The sequence below is a fragment of the Juglans microcarpa x Juglans regia genome, chromosome 2S (assembly GCF_004785595.1).
Source record: "Juglans microcarpa x Juglans regia isolate MS1-56 chromosome 2S, Jm3101_v1.0, whole genome shotgun sequence".
In the NCBI taxonomy this organism is placed as follows: domain Eukaryota; kingdom Viridiplantae; phylum Streptophyta; class Magnoliopsida; order Fagales; family Juglandaceae; genus Juglans; species Juglans microcarpa x Juglans regia.
The window spans coordinates 23,193,152-23,218,962 of record NC_054597.1 but is presented as its reverse complement, the minus strand read 5'-3'; the positions used below and the strand labels follow the sequence as shown (position 1 = coordinate 23,218,962).

General features: G+C 38.1%; 1 protein-coding gene across 1 annotated transcript; it reads left to right on the top strand.

Moving 5' to 3' along the window:
* Positions 1 to 13,606: 13,606 nt before the first annotated feature.
* Positions 13,607 to 15,895, top strand: LOC121253640 (serine/threonine-protein kinase RIPK-like). Its single transcript, XM_041153630.1, is given in 6 exon segments — positions 13,607 to 14,318; positions 14,427 to 14,562; positions 14,662 to 14,798; positions 14,925 to 15,048; positions 15,168 to 15,613; positions 15,616 to 15,895. Coding segments are annotated over 6 exon segments (1,401 nt in total). The 5' UTR covers positions 13,607 to 13,931; the 3' UTR covers positions 15,787 to 15,895.
* Positions 15,896 to 25,811: the final 9,916 nt, after the last annotated feature.

The following is a 25,811-nucleotide window of genomic DNA, read 5'->3' as shown; positions in this document are numbered from 1 at the left end:
CCACCCACTGTTCTCGTCGAGTCAAGGGACTCGGCTTTTTTATTTGCGAAAGTCAGGCAGTGTAGAGACCGACACCGCCTGTTGTTCGAGGCGAGTCAAGGGACTCGACTTTTTCATTTGTGTAAGGGTCGGGTAGTCAAGAGATTGACAACGCCCGTTGTTTGTAGCGAGTCAAACTCAACTTTTTCGTTTGCATAAGGGTCGGGCCATCAAGAGATTGACAACGAGTCAAGGGACTTAGCTTTATCATTGTTTGTAGCGAGTCAAGGGGCTCGGCTTTCTCGTTTGTGTGAGGATTGGGTAGTCAAGAGGCTGACAGCGCTCGCTGTTCACGGCGAGTTAAGGGACTCGACTTTTTCGTTTGCTTGAGGGTTGGGCAGTCAAGAGGCTGACAACGCCCGCTGTTCACGATGAGTCAAGGGACTTGACTTTTTCGTTTGCGTGAGGGCTGGGCAATCAAGAGATTGACAGCGCCCGCTGTTCGCGGTGAGTTAAGGGACTCGACTTTTTTGTTTCCACAAGGGCCGAGAACTCAAGAGACTGACAACTCCCGTTGTTCATGGCGAGTCAAGGGACTTAGCTTTTGGTTTGCATGAGGGCCTGTGTGACGCCTCCAGCCCCTGCTTGGGATTGGATGGTGATTAAAACGTCGGGACATGTAACACAAGGCTACACATCCCTCGTACATGATAGATATTATGCTATGCATCTAAGTACACTAGTAGTATACAATAACGTAGCAGCGGAAAAATAGTAAAGGTCGAATAATCTAAGTAATACTCGAGTTTTGGGATGATGGGAACTTCACTAAAAAAAATATTTCCCCAACCCTAGTATTGGGTAATGCGTGAGGTCGTGTAACGTGTTGCCTCTCAAAAATCGACATTTATTTAGGGATGCTTGTTAATGAAATGTGATGATAATTTTATAAATAATGGTAAGATAATTTGTAAATAATAATGAGATAGTTTGAATTAAATATTTATTGAGTTCTAAAAAATGAGAAATAAAAAATTGAATAAAAAATATTATCAAAGTTAAAATATTATTAGAATATAGTTTTTTAATCTTATTTTTATTTTGAGATTTAGAAATTTTGAATTATTTTTTTTTTAAAAGTTTGAGAAAATTGTAATAATTAGTTTGAAAATATTTGTATTTGAATGATGTTCGAGAAGGAGATGAGATGGAATGAGATGTAAATTTTTTTCAAACATCCCCTTAGTTTATTCTACTATATTACAACATATATAGGTCAATCTAAGAAGCTCTTAGAATTATTTTTTTTCTTCTATAGAGAAACTTCAACATTAAAAATGGATACAATTGGAGATATAAGAATTTAAAAAATAATAATTGCAATCGTGAGTGTGTGAGTATCGCGCAATTAATTTAGAAAAAAGTAAATAAATACGGGACCTACATGAAATTTTTTTTTTAATAATAGATCTAATTCTTTTTTAAACTGACTGTACAATACTTATATACTCTATAATTATATATAACATTACTAAATCAGGAACAAAGAATATTGATCTGTTGTGCCTCAGTCCAATTATCTATCTGTTTTTTTTTTTCTTTTTTAGTTTAATTATCTATCTGTTAATTGTCCAAGTGCTTGGCCGTCATACCACGTCCACGACTACCAAACTGTTAGTTGTAGCTTTTCAGAGACCATCGGGCTATGGGCCTATGGCTAATGAACCACAATTCTTTTTTTAAAGGCTCACTGGTCTGCAGGTGGGAGGAGGAAGAAGAATGAAGGAAAAAAAAAAAAAACAAAAACAAAAAAAGAAAGGGAAGGGAGAGGTCGTGCGGCGCAGGGGAAGGGAAGAAAAAAGTGGGTTTTTACCCTTAGGCTCCAAACGACGTCATTCCGGGGAGGGGAGAAAAACTCACCCACCAGCCAACCAAACGGTGCCGTTTTGGTGGGAAGGTTGGGCTTCCCTCTGCTCACTTGATGGGCCTGGTTTTCCTCCTCTCTCAAGCCTAAATTTAGCCCACAACACCTGCAACAAATAATTAAGCCATCAACATCCATTTGAGCTCAAATTTCCCTTAAAGAAAAGAAAAGAAAACACACTAAATATTTTTGAAGCCACGCATCCTCTCCCTTGTTAGGGCTTGTTTAGAGTAAAAAGATAAAGATAAGAATTTTATAAATAGTAGTAAAATTATTTATAAATAATAGTAAAATATTATAAGTTAAGATGTTTTATTGTATTTTGAAAAATGAGAAAAAAAATTGAATAAAAATATTATAAAATTAAAATAATGTTAGAAAATAACTTTTTTAATATTATTTTTATTTTGAAATTTAAAAAAAACTGTATTATTTTTTGTGTTTGTTTGGAAGTTTGGAAGAATTGTAATTATAAGACAAAAAAGTTGAAGATTTTTGAAATTGAAAAATATCTGTATTTGAATTATATTTAAAAAAAAATATTATAAAAATTTGAAAAATGTTAAATGTACTTGAGAAAAACTTACAAAAAAAAATTTATTTATGCACATGTCATTATTAATAAGCTCAAAAATTATGAAATTTGAAATTTAAAATTTAAAATTTAAAAGAAAACTAATAGAATGAATTTTGTAAGTAAAAATAATATAAATACATATAATACTATTCTAAAAAATTTTGAGATGAAACGATACCATTTCAATTTTCAAACAAGCCCTCTACATAGAACCAGTAAAAATCTACCTACAGAGGTACATCCAGCAGCCGACACGCTTAAACATCCGACTTCTAGATCGGTTCAACGTACTGAACTGACCAGCTAATCAAGATTAATGTGTTTTGAGGGAAAATAGAATATAGAGACAAAGGGGGAGTACGAAGTGTATACGTGATGACGGCCTTTGACAAAACCCCAGAAAAAGCACGCGCTCTCTCCTTTCTAAAAAACACGCTCGTTTATACAAGTCAATTCCTTCATTCCCTACCATACTGATTCAGTCTTCTTACTCGTTGCATTCCCGGACAAGATTTCTACAGCAAAGTTACTCTTGATCTGGCCGCCGTCGTGGTTGAGCTGTATTCATAATTGTTATGTAGGGGAGAAGAAAGCCCAACGGCCATCACTCCTGCATGCAGCACTTGCAATCATGGACAATAATAAAGACTTATCATCATCATCGGATATACCTTAATGGATCTCAACTTCCTTTCTCTTGTTCGCTTAGAAAAGATCAGCGAGAGGCAGTGATCGATAACAGTCTTCTTAGAAGAAGGTTTTAGAAGAACGTACGGTTAAAGTCAACCATATATATGCATAAACGCAAATTTCCAGAAATAATGACGTGAGGTAGTTGTGGTTGGATTGAGTTGTTCATCCAAATTTATTGACTTTTTGCAAACTCATAATAGTCAAAACAAATTATACAGATAATTGGGTCGAAAATTGGCTTACAAGTTGCCAAACTACAGTACTAAAAGGAGTCGGACCAACGATTTACTTTGAAGATGAAGACAAAAACAAAAAAAGGACAAACTTTTCTGGACTACAAACCAGAAGAATTTTCTTATATATGTTATACTCTTCGAGAACAATAGACTTAAAAGTTTTATGTCTGAATTTATCAGAGATAAACTATTTTATGTTACAATGAATCTGTTTTTGTAATAAATAGTCATTCTCGTCACAAATAATTTATTACAAATACTTGTATAGCATTTACACGTGTTGAGTTGTATTTGACCAATTATACTTATATAAGTTAATAGAGTTTGAGGATTTTTGGTAGATTCAAGATATAGATATATAAAATGGACCTCACACCATTTATCGTACTCTACGTATGATTTTTTTTCGGTATAGCATTAGCTCAATAAGTAGTATAGCGCCAGCCACTTCATATATTTATAATCTCTCTCACACTTGAGATTCTTAAGTTTAGGTCTAACTTAAGCAATCTTGATCCTTAATTTTCAGAGATCATTATTGTGTAGTCATAAATTCTCCAATAGCACTTCCAAAAAATGGAATATATTTATTTGAGTTTGGATTATTGGGAACCAAACTCATCATCAATGTCATCTCTCACATCCTAGTATGGTCACTCATACACATCTAATCCAATTATTCTTTCACCCTACTTATTTGTTGAGTGAATTCACTGGATCTAGGGTATAAAGAACCAGATATTTTCAATGTCACATTGTAAAAAAAACCTTAAAAAATCTACAAAAATAGCAATTACCTCCTAATCATCATCTATAGGCTTTCCTAATCCCTCGTACTTATCAAAATATTTGACATATTGGATGTTTTCATCACCCAATAATTCAAAAGTTGACTTATATTCTTGGGCTGCCTCCAACATCAAAAGGATTGAATTTCATCTTGTAGGAACATCAGTACAAAGGCCATTCTTGGATGTTATGCCCGCATTCTTTGCAACGGTTTCGAATTTCTCCAATCTAGTAGCTAGGAGAAGATTTCACAAATCTCACAGTTATTCTGACTCGTGCAATCAAGTCATTAACATCTCTCAAGCCATCAGATACAATTAAATTCAAAATATGTACAACACATCTAATATGCAAACAATCACCACCCAAAATTGTCTTATTTGCCTCTAAGATAGGTCTTAAGATATCCTAATGCAACATTATTAGACGAGACATTATTAACTGTAACCATCGAAACTCATGTCAACCCTCACTCCTTTATTGCGGCCTCCAAGACCTTCCCTATCATCTCACCCTTGTGATAAAAAAATAAGACGAAACTTCACAATTTTCTTATATAGTGTCTAATCACAATCAATGAAATGCATAGTCAAAGACATGTAATTAAAATTTTATACGGATGCCCAAGTATCGGTAATGAGGCTTACAACTTGACCCGCCAACTGGCCCATAAACAAATATTTCTCCTTTTGGTAATATTTTTTAATATCATTTTTCACAGTGTGATGAGTATGAATATTAAACCTGAGTTTCAAATAATTGGAATATTTTTTGAACCCTTTCCCCTCCACAAATTGAAAAGGTAGATCGTCCATGATAATCATACGAGCTAACTTTCTTCTACATTCATCGGAATTATACTTAGTATACCCCTTCAACGTAGAACCCACACTACTCTCATCTGTCATTTTTTTAGTCCAATCTCTAGTTTAGATTGACTCTTCTCTTGTAAGGATCTCAATATTGGACTCTTATTGCATTGTTTTTCTAATTGCACATTTAACTGTGATGTACCAAGTTTTCTATAGTGACATTCATAGAGTTTACCATAATAGTTACACTTTGCTTAGGGGTTATTGAGGTCACCACCCTCTAGTTTGGTAAAGTAAGACTAAACTATAGAAACATGTTTCTTGCTTTGTGTAGGCTTGGGGGTAGGATAGCTGTCACTAGGGTTGGTGCTAGGTGTAGGGTTAGGTGTTGGGGTAGGCCCGGTAGGAGTAGGCCCGGTAGGGATAAGACAGCTATCACTAAAATTTGAGGGAGTAGAGGAAGACATTCTTCAAAACAAGCAACAAATGTGAAATTAAAACAAAAACATGACACTAATCTTTTCATTATTATAATTTGTTAAATTGTTTTATAAAATAAGCATGCAGAATCAAATTTCAACATGCCATTAACCTTTTCATTATTATAATTTATTTTATAAAGTAAGCATGCACAATCAAAATAGCCATCATATTATAAGCATGCACAAAATATAACACAATCAACTCTGAATTTTTATAATTTTTTTTTCTTTATTTCTATATGCATCACAATATGATATAAATGTTATTCATATGTTAATTTCTTTATATCTATATGCATCACAAGAAAAAACTAGACTGAAGTGAGCCTTCTTTTTTTCCAGTTTCATATTTGATTAAGGGTTCTTGACATAAAAAAGGATTCTGTTAACCATACTTGATAGAGTTCTCTGGGAACATTGCAGGTTTCTACCAACTTCTTCATGTTATTTTTTGTTATAATAAAGAAAGCAAAGAAAACAAATAGAATATTAATCTGATTAGACCAACTGTTTTTATACAAAAATTTGTCTACTTTAACTAGATGCGAAGGGCTTTGAATGATAATATTCCTTATCAAGTTCATTGAAAGGAACAACCCACAAAAGCATCAAGTTCACTAGTCCAACTACCCGCCATTCCCAAACACAAAACTATGAATTTGTGCAGGAAAGAAAAGAGTAGAAATAGTGTATAATAATTTAATAGAAGAACCAAAATCCACTACAAGAAAAATGAGTTTTTGTGGCCATTTAATTATGGTGAAAATATCATTTGTGATCAAAACAGATTCATTTTGACTGTAAATAATCATTTCGCTAGAATTAACTGGCTATAAATAAACATTTTTTTTATAATGATCACTTAATATTTGGTAATAAAATATTAATGATACCTTGAGAAATCACAGTTCATAAAACTATAAAAAGAACTGAGTCCTGACAATATAAACATAAATTCCTCAAGCCTTTGAGTGGTCCCCTATAGTCCCACTCAAACTTCAGTTGCCACCGATTAAAATTTCCAAACGTTTGCAATCACAGTCTCCCACACATGGAGGTGAAGATTTCAGTCATTAATATGGGGAGAAATTAATGTTATAAACCACAAATATTTCATGATATTGTCTGATCTTAATTAATCTTTGATCATGACATATATTGATTTTCCTTTCATAATGGTTACCTATATATAGTTCTATATTAAATGAGGGAAAACACCTTTAAGTTTTCCTTCAAATAAATAAATTACTAATTCAAAGAAACTACCAATATTTGATTAGAAAGCACTTTAGAAAAAGTAAAAAGGAAAATGGCTACATGATCTAACTACGTCCTGGCTAAGAACAAATTAAAGGTATACGGAATGATTTTGTGGGTTTTAAAATTCAGAACCCTAAATTAGTTTAGGATTCCAATACGAAACCCTAAAATGAATTTCAAAACTTTAAATAAATAAACCATAATCCCAAGGCCCATCATCCATAAATGATAGTGTTGAGTTGCATGTGGAGATTGGTCTGTAAGTAGTAGATTGAGGAACAATGAGTTTGCTCGACATGTGCTTGACAGTGGACTCAAGCGAAACTCAACTTGTGAGTTCGCTTGAGCCACGCTCAACACTCCACTCTAGCCAATGTTCATTGGTTGTTCACTCAAGGCGTGCTCGACACGCCTCTCAAGTGAAGAACGTAATTTTTGCCAAATTATGGTTTTCAGTACCGTTTACTATAAATATGTTATATTTGACTTGTTTTGTATGACTTTCAGCATATTTTGAGAGAGCAAATTGTCAAGTGAGTGTATATTATGTGAGAGAGCAAAAAGGCCCTAGAGTGTGTGAGTTGAGATTGAATGATTGTAATCTTCTCTACTAAATAAGATTTTTACAGCTCTATAGACATAGATAATTTGCCGAATGACGTATATTGTGTGTCATGTGCATCATCGTGTTTGCTTTTATTTTAGTTTTCCATCTTTGGTGTGTGTGTGTTTGCCTCTTGATAATTAAGTATCAAGAGGCAAAGTCGGATTTGAAGGAGAATGATGGCTGGAGAAAAAGTGAAAGCATCCGGGATCAAGAAGTTTGATGACACTGATTTTAGGTACTGGAAGATGCAGATCGAGGACTATCTCTGTGGGAAGAGGCTCCACCTTCCACTGTTGGGAAAGAAGCCGGAGAGTATGAATAATGCTGAGTGGACCCTGTTAAATTGACAGGTTCTGAGGATTGGTCGGCTGACCTTGTCCAGAATAGTGGCACACAATGTCAATAAGGAGAGAACCACGAAGGATCTCATGACGACTTTGTTAGGTATGTATGAAAAGCTGTCAATGAATAACAAAGTACACTTGATGAAGAAATTGTTCAATCTGAAGATGTCAGAAGGTACGTCTGTGGCCCAACACTTGAATGAATTCAATACGATCACAATTCAACTGTCTTCTGTAGATATTGAGTTTGATAATGAGATCAGAGCATCGATTCTGTTGACATCGTTGCCAAATAGTTGGGAGGCCATGAGGATGACTGTGAGTAGTTCAGCCAGTAAGATGAAATTGAACTATGACGACACATGTGACGTGAACCTTGCTAAAGAGGTACATAGAAGAGACTCGGGTGAGTGCTCGGGTTCAGAATCGGCCCTGAATATTGATAATCGGGCAGCGGACATGACAAGTCAAGCTTTAAGAGCAGGGGGAAGAGTAAGACGATATTTGGACAGCAGATCACGTGTTAGAGTTGTGGCAAGCTGGGCCACATTAAGAAAAACTATAGGAATCAAGAAAATGCCGAGGATCATGCGATGAATGTAGTGGTAGAAGAAATTCATGATGCCTTACTTCTTGCAGTGCATAGTTTGATTGATGATTGAGTATTGAATTTAGAGGCATTGTTTCATAGCAACTCATATTGAGAAATCAAGCAAAATTATGTTGTTGATGATTTTGGGAAGATGTATTCGGCTGATGGAAAGGCACTGGATGTAGTGGGAGTGGGTAATGTGCACATCACACTTTCAAACAGGGGTGTGTGGACTTTATAGCAAGTCAGACACGTTTCAGATCTAAAAAAAAAAACCTAATCTCTGTGGGACAGCTTGATGACAGCGGTTATGTAGTACGTTCTTTAAAGGAGTTTAGAAGATCATTAAGGATGCGCTGGTCTTCGTGCATGGTAAGAGATTTAACTCTTTCTATTTAACATCGGGGTCCAGTGATTTGTAAAGAAGTACAAGAGTGTAAAAAGGCAGACTTGATCGCAAGAAACATATGAGGAAGCCAAAGGGAGTCAGGTTTGTTGTTCCTCATGTAAGCCTGAGAAAGTTGGCTGAGGTTGCCAAGATCAGTTCAAGATCGAATACTCCTAGTGTAGTGTGAGTTATTAATCGCCTAGTGGATGTGCTGACTAAGGGTGATGTACGTGGAAAACTGAAGTCGGGCTTGACTCTAGTGCATCTTTTGGCTTGAAGACGGGAGTTGTGAGCTGTAGAGATGGTAGGGTTTGGCAGGAAACAATAGCTGGCATATGGAGACCCAGTCTCCAAGTGGGAGATTGTTGGGTTGCATGTGGAGACTGGTCTGTGAGCAAAATATTGAGGAACAATGAGTTCACTCGACATGCACTTGACAGTGGGCTTGACTAAAGCTCAACCCGTGAGTTCACTCGAGGTGCGCATGATAGTAGGCTCTAGCAAGACATAAACCCTAGTGTTCGCTCAATGACAGCTCGCTCAAGCCAATGCTCATAGGTTGTTCGCTCGAGGCCTACTTGACACTCTGCTTGAGCGAAGAACATAGTTTTTGCTAGATTAGGATTTCTAACGCCGTTTATTATGAATATATTATATTTGACTTGTTTTGTATGACTTTTAACATATTTTGAGAGAAAACAATTGTCAAGCTAGTGCATATTGTGTGAGAAAGCAAAACGGCCATAGAGAATGTGAGTTGAGATTGAGTGACTATAATCTCCTCTGGTTAATAAGATTTCTGCAGCTCTATGGATGTAGGCAATTTACCGAATCATGTATATTGTGTGTTGTGTGTGTCATCGTGTTTGCTTTTACTTTAATTTGTCATTGTTGGTGTATGTGTGTGTTTTGGCACAACTAATAGCTACTTAAAGGAGTTATATAGTTTAACACAGACCCTAGCCACTCTGATTAAGGGGGATAAATCCTCACATTATGAATATGAAAAACGTGGTGATTAAATAATTCTGATACATCAGGGATAAATCTTCTAATGATTAAACATTATACAAAGCTAATCAGTTTATAGTACGCATCAAATATTCTCTATGCCTATATATAGGGGCAGCATGTAACCTTCGAATCATCTGATTGCGTATTCTTGAATTATTATCTCACTTATTGCTGACTTAAGTATCAGAGGTGTCACAGGCATACCGCGCCACCCTCGTAACGATTTGCAGGTTAACGATCACAACTGATAGTGGGACACGTCCTTTATATATAATTTGACCTAAAATATTAGATTATAAAATTATTTTTATTATAAAATAAATTTAATTTAGATATTTGCTAAAGAGCAGTCCTTGTAGCAGTGCACACAATGCACACACTATGTGGCTGCTCTTTTTTTTTTCCCACGCATCATTGAGGTTTCCAAAGACGACCCCACTTTCTCCCTCCCTGAAATCATCATTTTCCGCTCCTATTCTTCCCTTTCACCCTCCTCTTCGTTCTCACAAAGCCACTACTCCTCCGAGTCGCCCTCCAACTCGGGTCACTCGCCGATCCAATCAGCTCCAACTCGTGTCAATACGCAGTCCCACTCTCTGATGATCCTCTGCCTCCTGGAGCACTAACTCGCCACTCATGCCGATATTTGGGCAGCCATGCTCGACCCGTCACCAACCGCTCCATCAGATGACCTCACCGTCGACCACCACTATTGCTACAACGATGACGTTTACGAGATCCCCGCGCAGGCCAACTCGGACTTCACATCTCCCTTCGAGTCCGTCGTGAATGGTGCAGTTTTTATCCCGAATGACCCCTTTTTGCCACCTCCTGGCGAGATGCACGAGGAAGAGGGCGACGAACTCAGTGGGAAAAGGGGAGGAGGGGTGCAATTAAGTGGGGATGGGATGGGGGAGGAGGAAATCAAATGTGCAGGGGTGGGGGGGAGAGCAGACGGGAACGTGAGCTGGGGATGGGGATGGGGAGAAATCAAACGTGGATTTAGTAAAATCTGAGGGAGTGAATGTGCGGAACGTGGTTTTGAGAGAGTGAATTTGGCCAAACAGTGGCTGCTCCCAAGATTTTTTTTTTAATTTATATAAGTATATCGGTTTACTGTAGGGGTGAAAATCGAAGTCGTCGGCACGATTTTTGGGCAAAACCGACGCCGACCGACGACTGAAAAACTGGGGGAGCAACTGATCGTAACCGGTCGATGAGGAGGAGGAAACCGATCGAGGCGGTTCTCTAGCGGTTCTCGGTCGGCGTCGGTTCTCCTAGCAGCGTGATTCTACTAAGAGAGAGAGAGTTGCAGAGGAGATCGGGAAATGGAAAAGGTTGGGAAGAAGAAGATCCCATACCGAAATGACGTTGTTCCACATAAATTTAAGTGGAACAACGTCGTTTCAGACTTTTTTTTTTCTTATGTCTTTAATACCAAACGGTGTCGTTTTATATCTATAAATATATTTATAGATATATAACGATGTCGTTTAATTTAAACTTAAGTAGAATGACATTGTTTTTATTAGTATATATTAAAAAATAAATAAATTTTATTATAACGGTCGGTTTCTGTATTATTTCAATGCATGCCGGTAGATTCTTTATCAGTTTCAACCGATTCCTAATGCAGCTGACCGGTTCGCGTCGACAATGGCCGAATACATCGATTTCTGTACAACCCTAATTTACGGTAACTCTTTATACCCCTGGCCCCTCGGAATTTAATTTTAAAATTTTTTAACAAAAAGCTGAGTCATCGGGACCAATTCCAAAAGGACAGCAATTCCAAGGGGCCGAACTGCTTGGCTGCGGTCCCCCCAGGTCGTAATTTTTTCTTACAAAATGACAGTTATGCCCATTAACTTTCGCAAGAGTGGTCCCACATTCCTCCGCATGCCAAGATTACCCTTGGCACACCTCTCCACACATTCATGCCGTGTGACGTGTTGTACAACTGTATTGTCCAATTAATTTCAACTAGTTTAATTAATTCTAAACTCTACTTGGACCCATAATTATTAATTAACAACGCATTCACACCTCAACGACCACCAATCTTATAACTTTTGGTCAAAGCAAGTGACCGACAATTTCTTGTCCTAATTTTGAGGTGAAATTCATTTGATAATAACTGCATGATGTGTTCGATCCGAATATAATTTTTTTTAAATTATTATATAAAATATAATAAATAATTTAATTTTTTTAAATTTTTAAATAATAATATTAAAAAATAATATTTTAATAATATTTTATTATATTATTTACAAATCATCTCAATTCATTTTAATTTATCTCTAAATTTAAAAGGGACCTAATTGTTTGAAATGATAAATAATTTTTTTAAATTTTATTATTTTTAATATACTTGTTGATGTGATATTATTAAATGACTATCCATTTAAGCGATAAACATGCAGAGCTACTTAAAATGTGATGTATCAGTATTAGTATATATGATCAGATCAAATGGTAAAATCTAAAATGAATAGTAATATTGCATATTTGAGGTTCTATCGTAAAAAAAAAAAAAAAAAAAAAAAAAAAAAAAATCATGTAAATTCATTTGCCTAAAATTTCATTTGGTTTTGCCTAAGAGAATAATTCATTTGATTATATTCTATTTATTATTAGTTAAATAATAGCTAGGATGACCCCTCAACCTCCAATTCGATATATAGCAATGGTCCCACTATTGTAGCTGAGGTCAACTTCTAGAAGAATCATGACCATCTGATGATTCTGATCTGCCCAATAAGCCCACAGATCAGACCGATCATGTAATTACTTTGTGTTTTCTTCATTCACAAATGCATGCATGCAGGTGGCTGTTCATTATCTTGTGCATCATGTATAATTTGAATTTTAAGCTCTCCAGAAGCCCAAATACAGTACTGGAAGCTGCTAGGTAGCAGACAAACCCTTCCAATAATTTCCTTCTGCACGGCTTTGTTTTCTTGTTTATTTATCTATTTATTAATTATATATTTTGTCTTTTGCCTAGGACAAGCTAATCATACAATAGGCCTTCCCTTTCAAAATGCGAAAAAGCTGTTTTCCTTTTTCTTGGCTATTGAAAATTGAGAAGTGATTTTTGCGTGTAAAAGTTGTGTAATTATTTTAAATAAATAAATAAATATAAAATTTATATAAAAAAATTAATTTTTTAATAATAAATTTTATTTTTTTTAAAGTAATTATACGAGACTTACGTATTTCATGTTTGTCTGTATTATTTCTCTTTAAAATTATCCTTTTTCAATAATTTCCTTTTATACGGCTTTGTTTTCTTGACTAGTTGGGACTTTTTTATTCTTTTTTTCTTTTGGGGCTAAAAATACAATGAATATGCTTTCAATCAATGAAGTTCTAGATCCAGATACAAACGAAACAGTTTAAAGGTCTCTACTTGTCATATATCTTCTCCTCATGAGCATGAGCATGAGCATTTCGTATAATATGAAACCAACTATATATGTATAAGGCCGGTTTTGAGAGTGAAAATGAGAAAGAAAATTTTATGAATAGTAGTAAGATAATTTGTAAATATTAATGAGATAGTTTGAATCAAGTATTTTTTGAGTTTTAAGAAAGGAAAAAGAAAAAATTGAAAAAAAATATTGTTAAAATATAGTTTTATAATATTATTTTTGTTTGAATATTTGAAAAAATTGATTTTTTTTTTTATTTAAAAATTTGAGAAAGTTGTGATAATTAATTTGAAAATATTTATATTTAAATTATATTTAAAAAGGAAATGAGATATATCAGAATTTTAGGATGACATGTATTTTTCCTTAGAACTCATCACCGGCCTGCAGATCCCCTTTTCTCGACTTCTATGTATAGGATTCACCTAATTATGCCGTGTTTGTTATATATATATATATATATATAGAGAGAGAGAGAGAGAGAGAGGACCTAGGAAAAATTCCTATCTGAAAAAGTCAACGGGGGATAGTAAGGAGTTGCATCTCTCTATCCTCTTTGTCCGTTTTGGAGTGCCTACTTTGAATATTATAGCTAGCTTTCGTCTCCATCCTATAAAAGTCTCCCAAACCATACCCGTTTTCACAATTATTCCACCTCTTTCGAAACCTAATACATACTCCAAAGTTCTCTTTCTCTGCATTTCGAAACATATCGACAGACAAATCGGCTGTATTTTTACCTGTGGTTTTGAGTCGGAGAAACCAGTAGAAGCTTGGAGAACGTGTTTCCTGCTAGAATGACTGTCAAGAAAATACAATGGAGATCACTATTTATAAGCTGTTACAAGCCTGAATACCCGACGCCGTCCAAGGCCAAGAAAGTGTGCTCGAGTCAAACTTCTTTTCAAAGGATTTCAGTCTCTGATCTGAGCAACCCGAGCTCGACTACTCTTACCGAGGACCTTTCCATATCTCTTGCTGGATCAAATCTGCATGTCTTTACGCTTGCCGAGCTGAAGCTGATCACGCAGAATTTCGCGGCGTCTAACTTTCTTGGCGAAGGTGGGTTCGGACCCGTGCACAAGGGGTTCATTGATGACAAGCTCAGGCCTGGTCTAAAGGCTCAGCCCGTCGCCGTCAAGCTTCTGGATTTGGATGGCACCCAAGGCCACAAGGAGTGGCTGGTAAATAGTGCTTTTTGTTAAACCAAGATCTTGTAATTTACCTTTTTCCATGATGACTGCAGACTTGAGTAGTGATTGTTGATCATTTTTCTCCATTTTCTTCCACAGACAGAAGTGATATTTCTTGGGCAAATGAGGCATCAACACCTTGTGAAGTTGATAGGGTATTGCTGTGAAGAGGAACACAGAGTACTGGTATATGAATATATGCCAAGAGGCAGCTTAGAGAATCAACTATTCAGAAGTATGCTCTCAACCTCTCTATAAATTACACATACACTTTTTGTTTTAAGAAAAAGATATCTCAAATAATAATACTAATGTCAACCTTGCGTAAGTGCAGGATATTCTGCGTGCCTACCATGGTCAACAAGAATGAAAATTGCTCTAGGAGCTGCACAGGGTCTTGCATTCCTTCACGAAGCAGAAAAGCCTGTTATATATCGAGATGTTAAGGCTTCAAACATCTTGTTAGACTCAGTAAGTGCCACTTTATTATAATTTGTTGCTAATTAAGCCTGTCCCTTTGAACTTCATGACCTGGCTCATGTGTGTGTTCGTTACTTTCCTGATTTTGAAGCCTTATCGATCTTACTTTCTTGGCAGGATTACATTCCCAAACTCGCGGATTTTGGGCTCGCAAAAGATGGTCCAGAAGGAGATGATACACACGTTTCCACACGAGTTATGGGCACCGAAGGCTATGCTGCTCCCGAATACCTCATGACCGGTAATTTATACAATTATTGCCACTTTTCTTCAAATTTACATCTTTGAATCTTTGATACGGCCATACATATAATGTACATAGACGTTGGAAATAATCATAATTTGTTTGGTCTTTCTCAGGCCACTTGACAACAATGAGCGATGTGTATAGCTTTGGAGTAGTACTGTTGGAGCTTCTCACAGGGAGAAGATCGGTGGACAAGAGCCGTCCACACAGAGAGCAGAACCTAGTCGAGTGGGCAAGGCCAATGTTGAGCGATCCCAGGAAACTCTGCAGAATCATGGACCCAAGACTGGAAGGACAATATTCTGAAAATGGGGCTCGGAAGGCGGCTGCACTGGCTTATCAATGCCTAAGCCAAAGGCCAAAGAATAGACCTACAATAAGAACTGTTGTCAAGACTTTGGAGCCCCTCAAAGACTTCGATGACATTCCCAGTGGCCCATTCGTGTACACGATTCCAGCTGAAAATGATGCTCTGCAAAAGGATAATCTCAAAGAATCATCCAAAGTACCAAAGGAATCGAAGAAACATTCCCACAAGAAAGAGAATGGCCAACAAGCCCCCACCACCACCATGAACAACAACTCCATGATGGCCGTCATGGTCATATAAGGCATCAGCTCAACTCACCAAAGTCGCCCAAGTACAATCACACAGATACTGCTCTACGTCAAAGCTGTAGAAATGGGATGCACACCCCGGTGCACCAGATGCATGTGGGCAGGGCGGCATAGATTACCAGTTGTACTGTAAATCATACTGTAAAAAGAGATTTGCTAAATGTTTATTTTCCCCTCATAGAATTAAACCAAGGGCATGAAATGCAAAGATAAGAATTCTCATAATTCTCAAAACTTAAACGCAATTTCATTCTCGCATATCATTCAAATAAAATACACTTTTCAATTTTTAACTTTTTTATCTAATAATTATCTAATTATTCAAACACAAAAATCAATACTTTTATGAATTTCAAAACAAAAATAATATTAATATTCAAATAATTTTTTAACTTTATAATTTTTTTATTCAACTTTTTATCTCTGATTTCTTAAAATTCAAGAAAATATTTTCACTTAAACCATTTCATTACTATTTACAAAATTTTGAAATACTCAAATTATATCCAAAAATTCAAGAATACAAGCTGAGAACGTGAGAGCTAGGGTCGTGGGACGCCTCAAACAAAAAGTCTATATCAACACGGTGCATGCACATGCAAGATGAATGTTTTAAAGGGATACAGGATGTTTTGTTTTGGATTAATGTATGTGAGATCGAAGACCATTCAAAACAAGCCAATCATCTTCTCAAGTACTATATATATATTCAACGTTGTCAAAGAAAACATGAGGAGACGCGTTATTGAATACAGCTAAGCACTTTCAATACAACGCGGATTCTCTTTTGGTAGACACTGATTACAAAGAGACGCCAAGCCATTTTTTTTGGATTATATATCTATGCATGCTTGATCATGAGCAGCCGCGCTTATGGAACTACGATGGAGAACGGATCACAGGTGATTAATATAATTATGGGAAATATATATAAATAATGATAGTCTTATTATTCTTCTACTATCGTCTTTTACTATATTTTTTAATTTTTAATTTTTTTAAATTTTTTATTTTACTTAATAGTTAAGAAAGTGATTATTAGTAAAATTATATATTTTAAATTTTTTTTTCTTAATAATAAAAATATTAAAATAATACTTAAAAAAATCCACTAAAAATAATAAAATAAAGATAAAAGAATTGTAAATCAACTCCAAAAGGAACAAGCTCGATCGATCATGTGAACGTATCCGACAGGATGTTGAAATATATGCAAATATCTCGGCTGCACGACTTCCTGGCCTATGGCCAGCTGGTGTCTGATCTTTTGTTTGGGTCCACGGCATCTTTGCCTTTTGCAGTTAGTCAATTATCATAACATAATTTTGAAAGTTTAATCACGGCCACCACAGTAAGGAAATGATTATACTCTTTACAGCTCAATGCATGCGATGCATTTTTAACGACTTTACATTTAAATAATAAAAAAATCTTCTTGCAAACGGTTTGGTTTATTAATATTAAATGTAAGATATTTATTTATTTATTTTTATAATAAAAAAATTATATAAATATTGATATGTAATTTGATAAGTTAAATCATTTGTACTTAACAAATCTCTTAAATAATTGATATTAAAAAATTACTTAAATTGCGTACTTGATTTTACGACTCATTTTATACAATATAGAGAGATTAGGACAGGACTCAGACCAAAAAGCTGTAAAATTAATAAGTACTTTAACAATGAGTACTGTACGATCCAAAATTAACTTTCTTGACTTTCCTACCTTAGATTAATGTATGTTTTTGTTTTTACTTGAAATCAAATCCTTATACATAATTACAACAATAGAACACATATATTAACTATATAACTATGGCGCCCTCGATCCAACGTATGATTTGGTAAAAGTCGTGATATTGAGATGATGACCATACAAATCATACGCTCTATTGCTATATGCAAGTATGTGCAAACATTACAAAATGTGTACAACATAAATAACGCAACGGAAAAATATAGGGCAGTCAAAAAACTAAGTACTAGAAAGTTTAAAAAAAATGATACAAACCGAAACAAAGCCCTCCAAGAGATTAATACAGTCATCCGACTGAAATAAAGGAAATGAATACAAAGGTCCAACAACAAATAACGGTTAAAGTCCCAAGCCATCACTACTCAAGTGAAGCTGGTCCCTCTTGCTCATACACCTCTTCTACATTAAAGTCTACGATTTTATAAAACGGAACCGTTAGTAGGAATACCACAATGGGATTTCGTAATTTCAATAAATAAATCAGCAGAGCGACAACTAAGAAATTCAAGCATGAAATTCATACAAACAAACAATGCACAACAGTCATGGAAGCAAAAACCTGAAAAATATTCATTTTTTACAACCATCTCCAAAATGTATTTATTAGAACCACTCATGCCAAAAACTCCTTTGTACCCAAAAATACATCCATTTATTACTCAGGCACCATAGTCTCCCCTATGGACCATACGTACACCCTGACTCCATTCGTCACACCATAGGTAACAACCGTGCATGTGATTTCGTAACAAGCGATGCTCAGCTTCTCCCCGGCACTAACGTGACCAGACATCCTTTAGCCCCCACTAGCGGAAAGGCTACAGAGTCGTCATGAGAACATTAATGTCTCGTTCGAGTCCGTTGTCACCCGATGATAACCCAGGGGACGTCACTCAGTTTATTATGCTTCCGAGTGACTAGAGGAGCTCAACTGAGACAATACCCCATCTCGGCTTGGGGTCATGATACGCATGCACCCACAAAATATTTCCAAGACACGAAAATCTAGTTTTCAATTTTATCAGCATAACATATAACATGGCACAGTTGAATAAATCATGACAGATGTCAATAACAGTAATATGCAAATGCATGACAGACAGTTTATTGTATGGCATGACATAGCACACAACAATCACGTATGTAGATTTATGGTGTCTTGCGATTGAATGAGTGCGTGCGTCGTGAGGTGGTCCCAAGAGTGGCGGAGCGGCAGTGGGGTAGCAGCGGAGTAAGGTGGTAGAGGCATATATGGCTGGACAGAGGGCTACCGGTAGGGTTTCTCTCAAAAGGGTGGCAGAATCTGGAGTGCTAGTGGGTGGAAGAAAGTGTTTCCACGACGAGGTGTGGCGGAGCACGGCAGGGCAGTGATTGAGGTGGCTCTAACTCACAGGTTGAGGTGGAACCTAGGGAAGGGCCTGGCGGGAAAGGGAAGTGGAGCACTCAGAGGTGGTCGTGCAGCCACCAAAACATGGTTGGGAGGGGCGGCTCATGGCGACACATGGTAGCACTAGGGCAAAACTAATCCTAGAGGCTTCAAGAAGTAGATCTGTGGGTGAGGGAGATGCTAGAACTCGATTTGAGGGAATGAGAGATCGTTTGAGGGATGAGTTGAGGGAGGAGAAGCTTGACCTATTTATAGGCCGAGGAATGGGTCTCGGCAAGCACAGACTCGGCTGCAATTGGGGGTGCGGGGTGGCATGGGCTTTGTGAGCAACACACGCGTGCATGTGACGAGAGGCTCGTAGTGGCGGCAAGGCTTATCCATGGCCAATGCAAGCTCGGGAGCAGAGGGAGTGGGAGAGGACCAAAGAAGGGACGCTTGGATTGGGGGAAAAAGAGGTGGTGTAGGCGATGTGGTGGTGGCCTGTGCTCGATGTATGCATGGCGAAGGCTGGCTGGTGATGGGGACGGTATAACAAGTCACAGGCTGGGGGAGGAGGAGGGAAGAAGAAGAAGAAAAGAAAAGAAAAGTAAGAGGAAGGGGAAGGGGAAGAGGGCGTGCGGCTTAGAGGGAGAAGAAGAGGAGGAAAAGGAACCTTAGGGTTTTTCTTCCTTGGCCAAAACGATAGAGTATAGGAGGGGAGGGAAAAAAAATTCACCTTCTAAGCCATTCAAAACGGCGCCGTTTAAGGAAAAGAAGGGTTGGGCTTGTTTCCAGATTTTGGGTTCTCATGCACATGGGCTAGGCCCTATAAATGTACCAATATAACACCAAAACAAAAGCCCATTTATACATCCACTTTGGCTCAAATTTTCTCTTAAAGAAAGAAAGAAAAAGAAAAAGAAGAAGAAGAAGAAAGCTTACATACACAAAATAACTTGGGGCTTCACATCCTCACCCCTTAAAAGAAATTTCATCCTCAAAATTTCCAAGCTTAATCTATTTAGCTCCAAAACAATTACAAGGTACAACTCATAACTGCTTGGAACAAGATATACAATAAATAATACCCAAACAGATACGGGTAATGCTCTTTCATGTCAACTTCTCTCTCCCAAGATAAGTCCTGAGCCGTTGGATCTCCCTATGACACCTTCACCAAAGGTGTTGTCTTGGATCTTAGTTTTTGTTCCTTCCAATCCACAATCCACGTCGGTGCTACCTCATAGGTAAGGTTAGGCTGCAGTTGGAGGCTACCCTGGTCGACCAATCATGGCTCATGTTGCCCGAAACTCTTCTTTAGCGAGGATACATGAAACATGTCGTGCACCTCCCCAAAATATTGGTAATGCGATCCTATAAGCAACAGGCCCAAACTTTTCCAGTACATGAAAACGGCCAACATACCTTGGGCTAAGCTTCTCGTTCTTCCCAAACCGCTTGATGCCCCTCATGGGTGAGACCTTGAGGTACACCCAATCACCTTCTTCGAATGACAGGTCTCTTCTTCTTATGTCTACATAACTCTTTTGGAGACTTTGTGCCACTGCCATCCTGTCTCTTATGATTCTGAGCTAGTCCTTCATCTCTTGAACTATTTCTGGCCCAATAAGCTTGCTTTCACCAACCTCATCCCAAAATAATGGTGATCTACATTTCCTTACATAGAGAGCCTCATAAGGTTCCATTTGAATGGATGCTTGGAAGTTGTTGTTGTAAGCAAACTCTACGAGCGATAACTGATTCTCCCAGCTACCCTTGAATTCCAAGGCACAGGCTCGCAGCATGTCTTCAAGAGTGTGAATAGTGTGCTCTGATGGGCCATCTAATTGAGGTTGACAAGCATTACTAAACTTCTACTTAGTGCCCATTGTTGCCTATAAGCTCTTCCAAAAATGGGATGTGAACCAAGGGTCCCGATTCGATACGATGGTCTTGGGTATCCTATGCAACCAGACTATCTTCTTCACCTACAACCGCGTCAGCTTCCCCAAGGTGTCGGTATTCATGACAGGTAGAAATGAGCACTCTTGGTCAACTGGTTGATAATCACCCAAAATGAATTCTTCCCACTAGGAGTTCTTGGCAAACCTACTACAAAAGCCATTGTCGTCCCATTTCCATTCATGAATTGAGAGGGCTTGGAGGTTACCAGCAGGTCTTTGGTGCTCAGCTTTGACTTGTCGGCAAGTGGCACATCTCTCAACGAACATGGCAATGTCCCTCTTCATTACTTCCCACTAAAAATTCCTCTTTAAGTCCTAGTATATCTTCATACTTTTTGGGTGAACTGAATAAGGAGCCACATGTGCCTCTGCTAAAATTCTCTCCTTAAACTCTAAATTAGTGGGGATCACCCTACGATTTTGGAACAGTAGAATACCATCCTTATCCAAACTGAAGTGTGCAGGTCCTCTTGACTTTCTGAGTCTCTTCTGTATATCCAGTACTTTCGAGTCCCTCCTTTGAAGAGTCTTCAATTCTTTAAAATCGACAACTCAGACTTCATGCATAAAGGCTAACAGTTCCTCTTGTTGTGAACTCTCTACAAGAAGCCTTCTCATCCTGCAAAGGAGAGAGTGTAACCCCAAGGACTTAGCCTCATCTACCAAATGGGACTTTCGACTTAACGCATCAGCGACCTAGTTCGCCTTAATGGGATGGTACTTAATCTCGCACTGGTAGTCACTGATTAACTCTAACCACCTTCTCTAACTCATGTTTAGATTTTTCTATGTGAAGAGATGCTACAGGCTCTTATGATCGGTGTTGACCACACATGCCTGACCATAAAGATAGTGTCGCTAGACTTTTAGAGCAAACACCACTAGTGAGATAGTTATTTTGATGATCCTTCAGTTGGCGGGATGCATAAGTTACGACCTGCCTCTCCTGCATTAGAACATACCCCAACCCAAATTTAGAAGCGTCACTGAAAACCACAAACAGCTTGCGCGGCTCCAGAAGTGCCAAAACAGGTGCTGAAGTCAATCTTTTCTTCAATTCTTGGAAGCTTCTTTCACACTTATCAGTCCAGACAAACTCAACATTTTTCTCAGTCAGACAAGTGAGTGGTCCGGACAATCTAGAAAACCCTTCCACAAATCTTCGATAGTACCCTGCGAGTCCCAAAAAGGTTCAAATCTCATGCACTAATGTGGGACGCGGTTAGTCCAAAACTACTTCAACCTTATTGGGGTCTACAACTACACCTTCCTAAGAAATGACATGCTTGAGAAACTTGACTTCATCCAACCAATACTCACATTTGTTGAGTTTTGCACAAAACTGACGCTCCCACAACTTACCCAGTACCAACCGTAGGTGATTAGCATGGTCCTCCAAATCCCGAGAAGAAACAAGAATATCAACAATAAAGACTACCACAAAAGAATCTATATAGGGCCAAAACACTCTATTTATCATGTCCATGAAAGCTGTAGGGGCTTTAGCTAGTCTAAAAGACATCACTTTGAACTCATAATGCTACAGATCTGAAAGCAATTTTCAGGACATCCTTATCTCTTATTCTTAGCTAATAATAACCTGATCTCAAGTCAATCTTCGAAAAAGTGGCCGCGCCTTGAAATTGATCAAATAAATCATCGATGCGAGGCAGTGGATATTTGTTCTTTATGGTCACCTTTAGCTAATAATAACCTGATCTCAAGTCAATATTCAAAAAAGTGGCCGCGCCTTGAAGTTGATCAAATAAATCATCGATGTGAGGCAGTGGATATTTGTTCTTTATGGTCACCTTGTTCAGCTCTCGATAATCAGTGCATATTCTAAGGATGCCATCTTTCTTCTTAACAAATTGCACAGGCGCTCCCCAAGGCGAGAAACTAGGCTGAATAAATCCCTTGTCCACAAATTCTTGCAACTGGGTTTTCAACTCTTTTAACTGAGCTGGTGCCATTATGTAAGGAGCTTTATGCACTAAAGTTGCTCCAGGTTCTAAGTCAATTGTAAACTCGACATCGCGAATGGGAGAAAGTCTGGGAGGTCATTCCGCAAAGACATCATGGAACTCCTCAACGATTGGGATCTCTGCTACAGACTTCCTCTCTAATGGTTTGGACACCACTTGGACCAGATAAGCATCTGCCCCATTAGCTAGGTCTTTCTTCGCTTGAATCACAGATATAACCATGGGTTTCGACTTCAGCTTGCTATCTGCGAATTCCATATAGTCCCCTCCAGGGAGATGAAAACTGATCACACGACTCTGACAATTCATACTCGCGAAGTGTTCAAACAGCCAATCCATACCCAGAATGATGTCGAACCCAAGCAGCTTGAACACTTTCATGTCGACATCAAGTGTCCTCTCTCCAAAATCCAAAGGATAGCCTAAGGCGACCTTTGAACACCATATCGTCTCTCTATTTGGTAACGCCACGACCATAGACTGTGGTAAGGGCTTCGGACTAAGTTGCACATTCGTGCAAAGGTAGCAGACAAAGGATTGGGATGCCCCAGAATCAAACAAAGTACAACCATAGTATTCATACAATCGAACTCTCCCTGATGAGATCAAACACTTCCAATGAAATTCTAAAAATTTAAACCACACAATGCATTAACTCAAAAAGACTGGATCAAGTTCATACCTATGATGACCCCCGCATCCTAAGTCTTTAGGGCTTCATCATCGATCTCACCAGGAGTTACAGCGTACACTCTTGCCTGCACTGTCTACCTTTGATTCGCCCTTCCACCGTGTAGTCCTAGTTGATTTCCTTGAGCAACATTAGGGCACTCACGAGCGAAGTGCCCCGCTCGACCGAACTTGAAGCATTGAGTCCCACCATGATGACAATCACCTTCATGGGATCGGTTGCACCTTCCACAAATTGGGACTCGGCCCCTATGCGCACACTAGTTGATGCCTATGGCCTAGCCCCCATCCTTGATACAAATTTCTTAGGCGACCTAGAGTTACTTCCCTTTCTTGCAAAGCTCTTCCTTTTCTGGCTTGTTGGAGAGCCTACAAGACCACTAAACTGCCACTCTACTATAGAGGCCACCTCAAACAAACTCTAAAAAGTCAGAATTTGCCTACGGATCTCCCGACGTAAACCCTTTTGAAAACACTCTGTTCGCATCTCTTCAAATGTAATGGGATGCATTACAAACCTCCCAAGCTCTATAAACTTTCTTGCGTACTGCTCCACTGTCATGTCATCTTGCACTAGGTTGTTGAACTCTCTTCCTTTCTGATGCCTCATCGTGTTGGGGAAGAAGCGGTCATCAAACTATCACTTGAAACGCTGCCAGGTCACTGCTGCGAAAGATCCTAACTCCATCTCAAGGATCTCCCGCTTAGTCTCCCACCAGGCGGCAGCTTCACCTTGCAACATGTAGCTTGCATATAGCACCTTTTGGGACTCGGTGCATCCACATATCTTGAACGTCCTCTCAAGATCCTTGATCCACCTCCCAGCTCTTAGCGGGTCTTCCTTGCCCATAAATCCAGGGGCCATATGGGCCAAAAAACACTCATAGGAGCACCCTTTTTGCTCCTCCCGATGTTGGGGCTGGAAATTCTGTTGAAGGAATTTCGTCATACGATTCAACGCCCTAGCCATGGTGTAGTTCCCATTGCCTTGCGGCAGCTCATACTCGGGACCTTGGCCAAAATATTCGTTGGACAACATCCTAGGTTGCACAATCTTCCTTCCAAAATGTAACCCTTAACCCCATTTCTTTAACTCAACAAAAGAAATTCCAAGATTATAGCCTACATTTCTATACTACACCTAGGTGACGTGTTTTTTTACCCAGTGCCGAATCGCCCTAATACTACCTGTGGCGTCCTCGACCCCCATGTGTGATTTGGTGTAAGTCGTGCTACTGGGATGATGATCACATGGATCATACACCCCATCACCATGTGCAAGTGTGTGCAAACATGAAAAATGTATACAACATAAATAACGCAACGGAAAAATATAGGGCAGTAAAAAAACTAAGTACTAGAAAGTTTAAAGAAAGAATGATACAACTCGAAACAAAACCCTCCAAGAGGTTAATATAGTCATCCGGTTGAAATAAAGGAAATGGATACAAAGGTCCAACAACAAATAACGGGTAAAGTCCCAAGCCATCATTCCTCAGGTGGAGACGATCCCTCCTGCTCATACACCTCTTCTGCATCAAAGTTTACGATTCCATGGAACAAAACCGTAGGTAGGAATACTACAATGAGATTTTGCAATCTCAGCAAATAAGTTAGCAGACCGACAACCAAGAGTTTAAAGCATGAGATTATACAAACAAACAATGCATAACAGTCATGAAAGCAAAAACTCCAAAAATATTGATTTTTTACAACCATCCCCAAAATGCATTTATTAGAACCACTCATGCCAAAAACCGCTTTGTACCAAAAAATACATCCATTTATTACGCATGCACCATGGTCTCCCCTATGAACCATGCACACACCCCGACTCTAATATGAATCCGCGGGAATGAAATCCCTTGTCAAGTCAATGGATGGAAAAACCTAGACCTGATGAGAACTCGTTTCAATAACCTAGATTATACCAAAATCTAGACCCGTTGAAGAACCCGTCTCAAGAATCTAGATTACAAAGGAGGAACACCACAAAAGTTGTGATTTACTTTTGATAAGTTCAAGAGTTCAATCAAGAACAAGAGGAGAAACCTCAACTCACAAATAACATTCAATATTGTCTAACCTTCAAATGAGACTACAAAGAGTATTTAAACTAAACCTAATTAAAACCCTAGCCAAAATAGACCCCTTTTTACCCAAAATGCCCCTGATGAACAGTGTCGCGCTACAGTCCGCGTGGCTATAGTACGGCTACATTAACGCTACAGTATCTTTTGAAACCCTAATTCCTAAAAAGTAACTTTCCAAATAAGCCATTGGCCAAAATACAAAACTTTCTCGAAAACCCTAGTTCATTAAAAATAAGACGCGTGGGCCAGGCATCTTCAAGCCCACTTATTTTAAACTAAT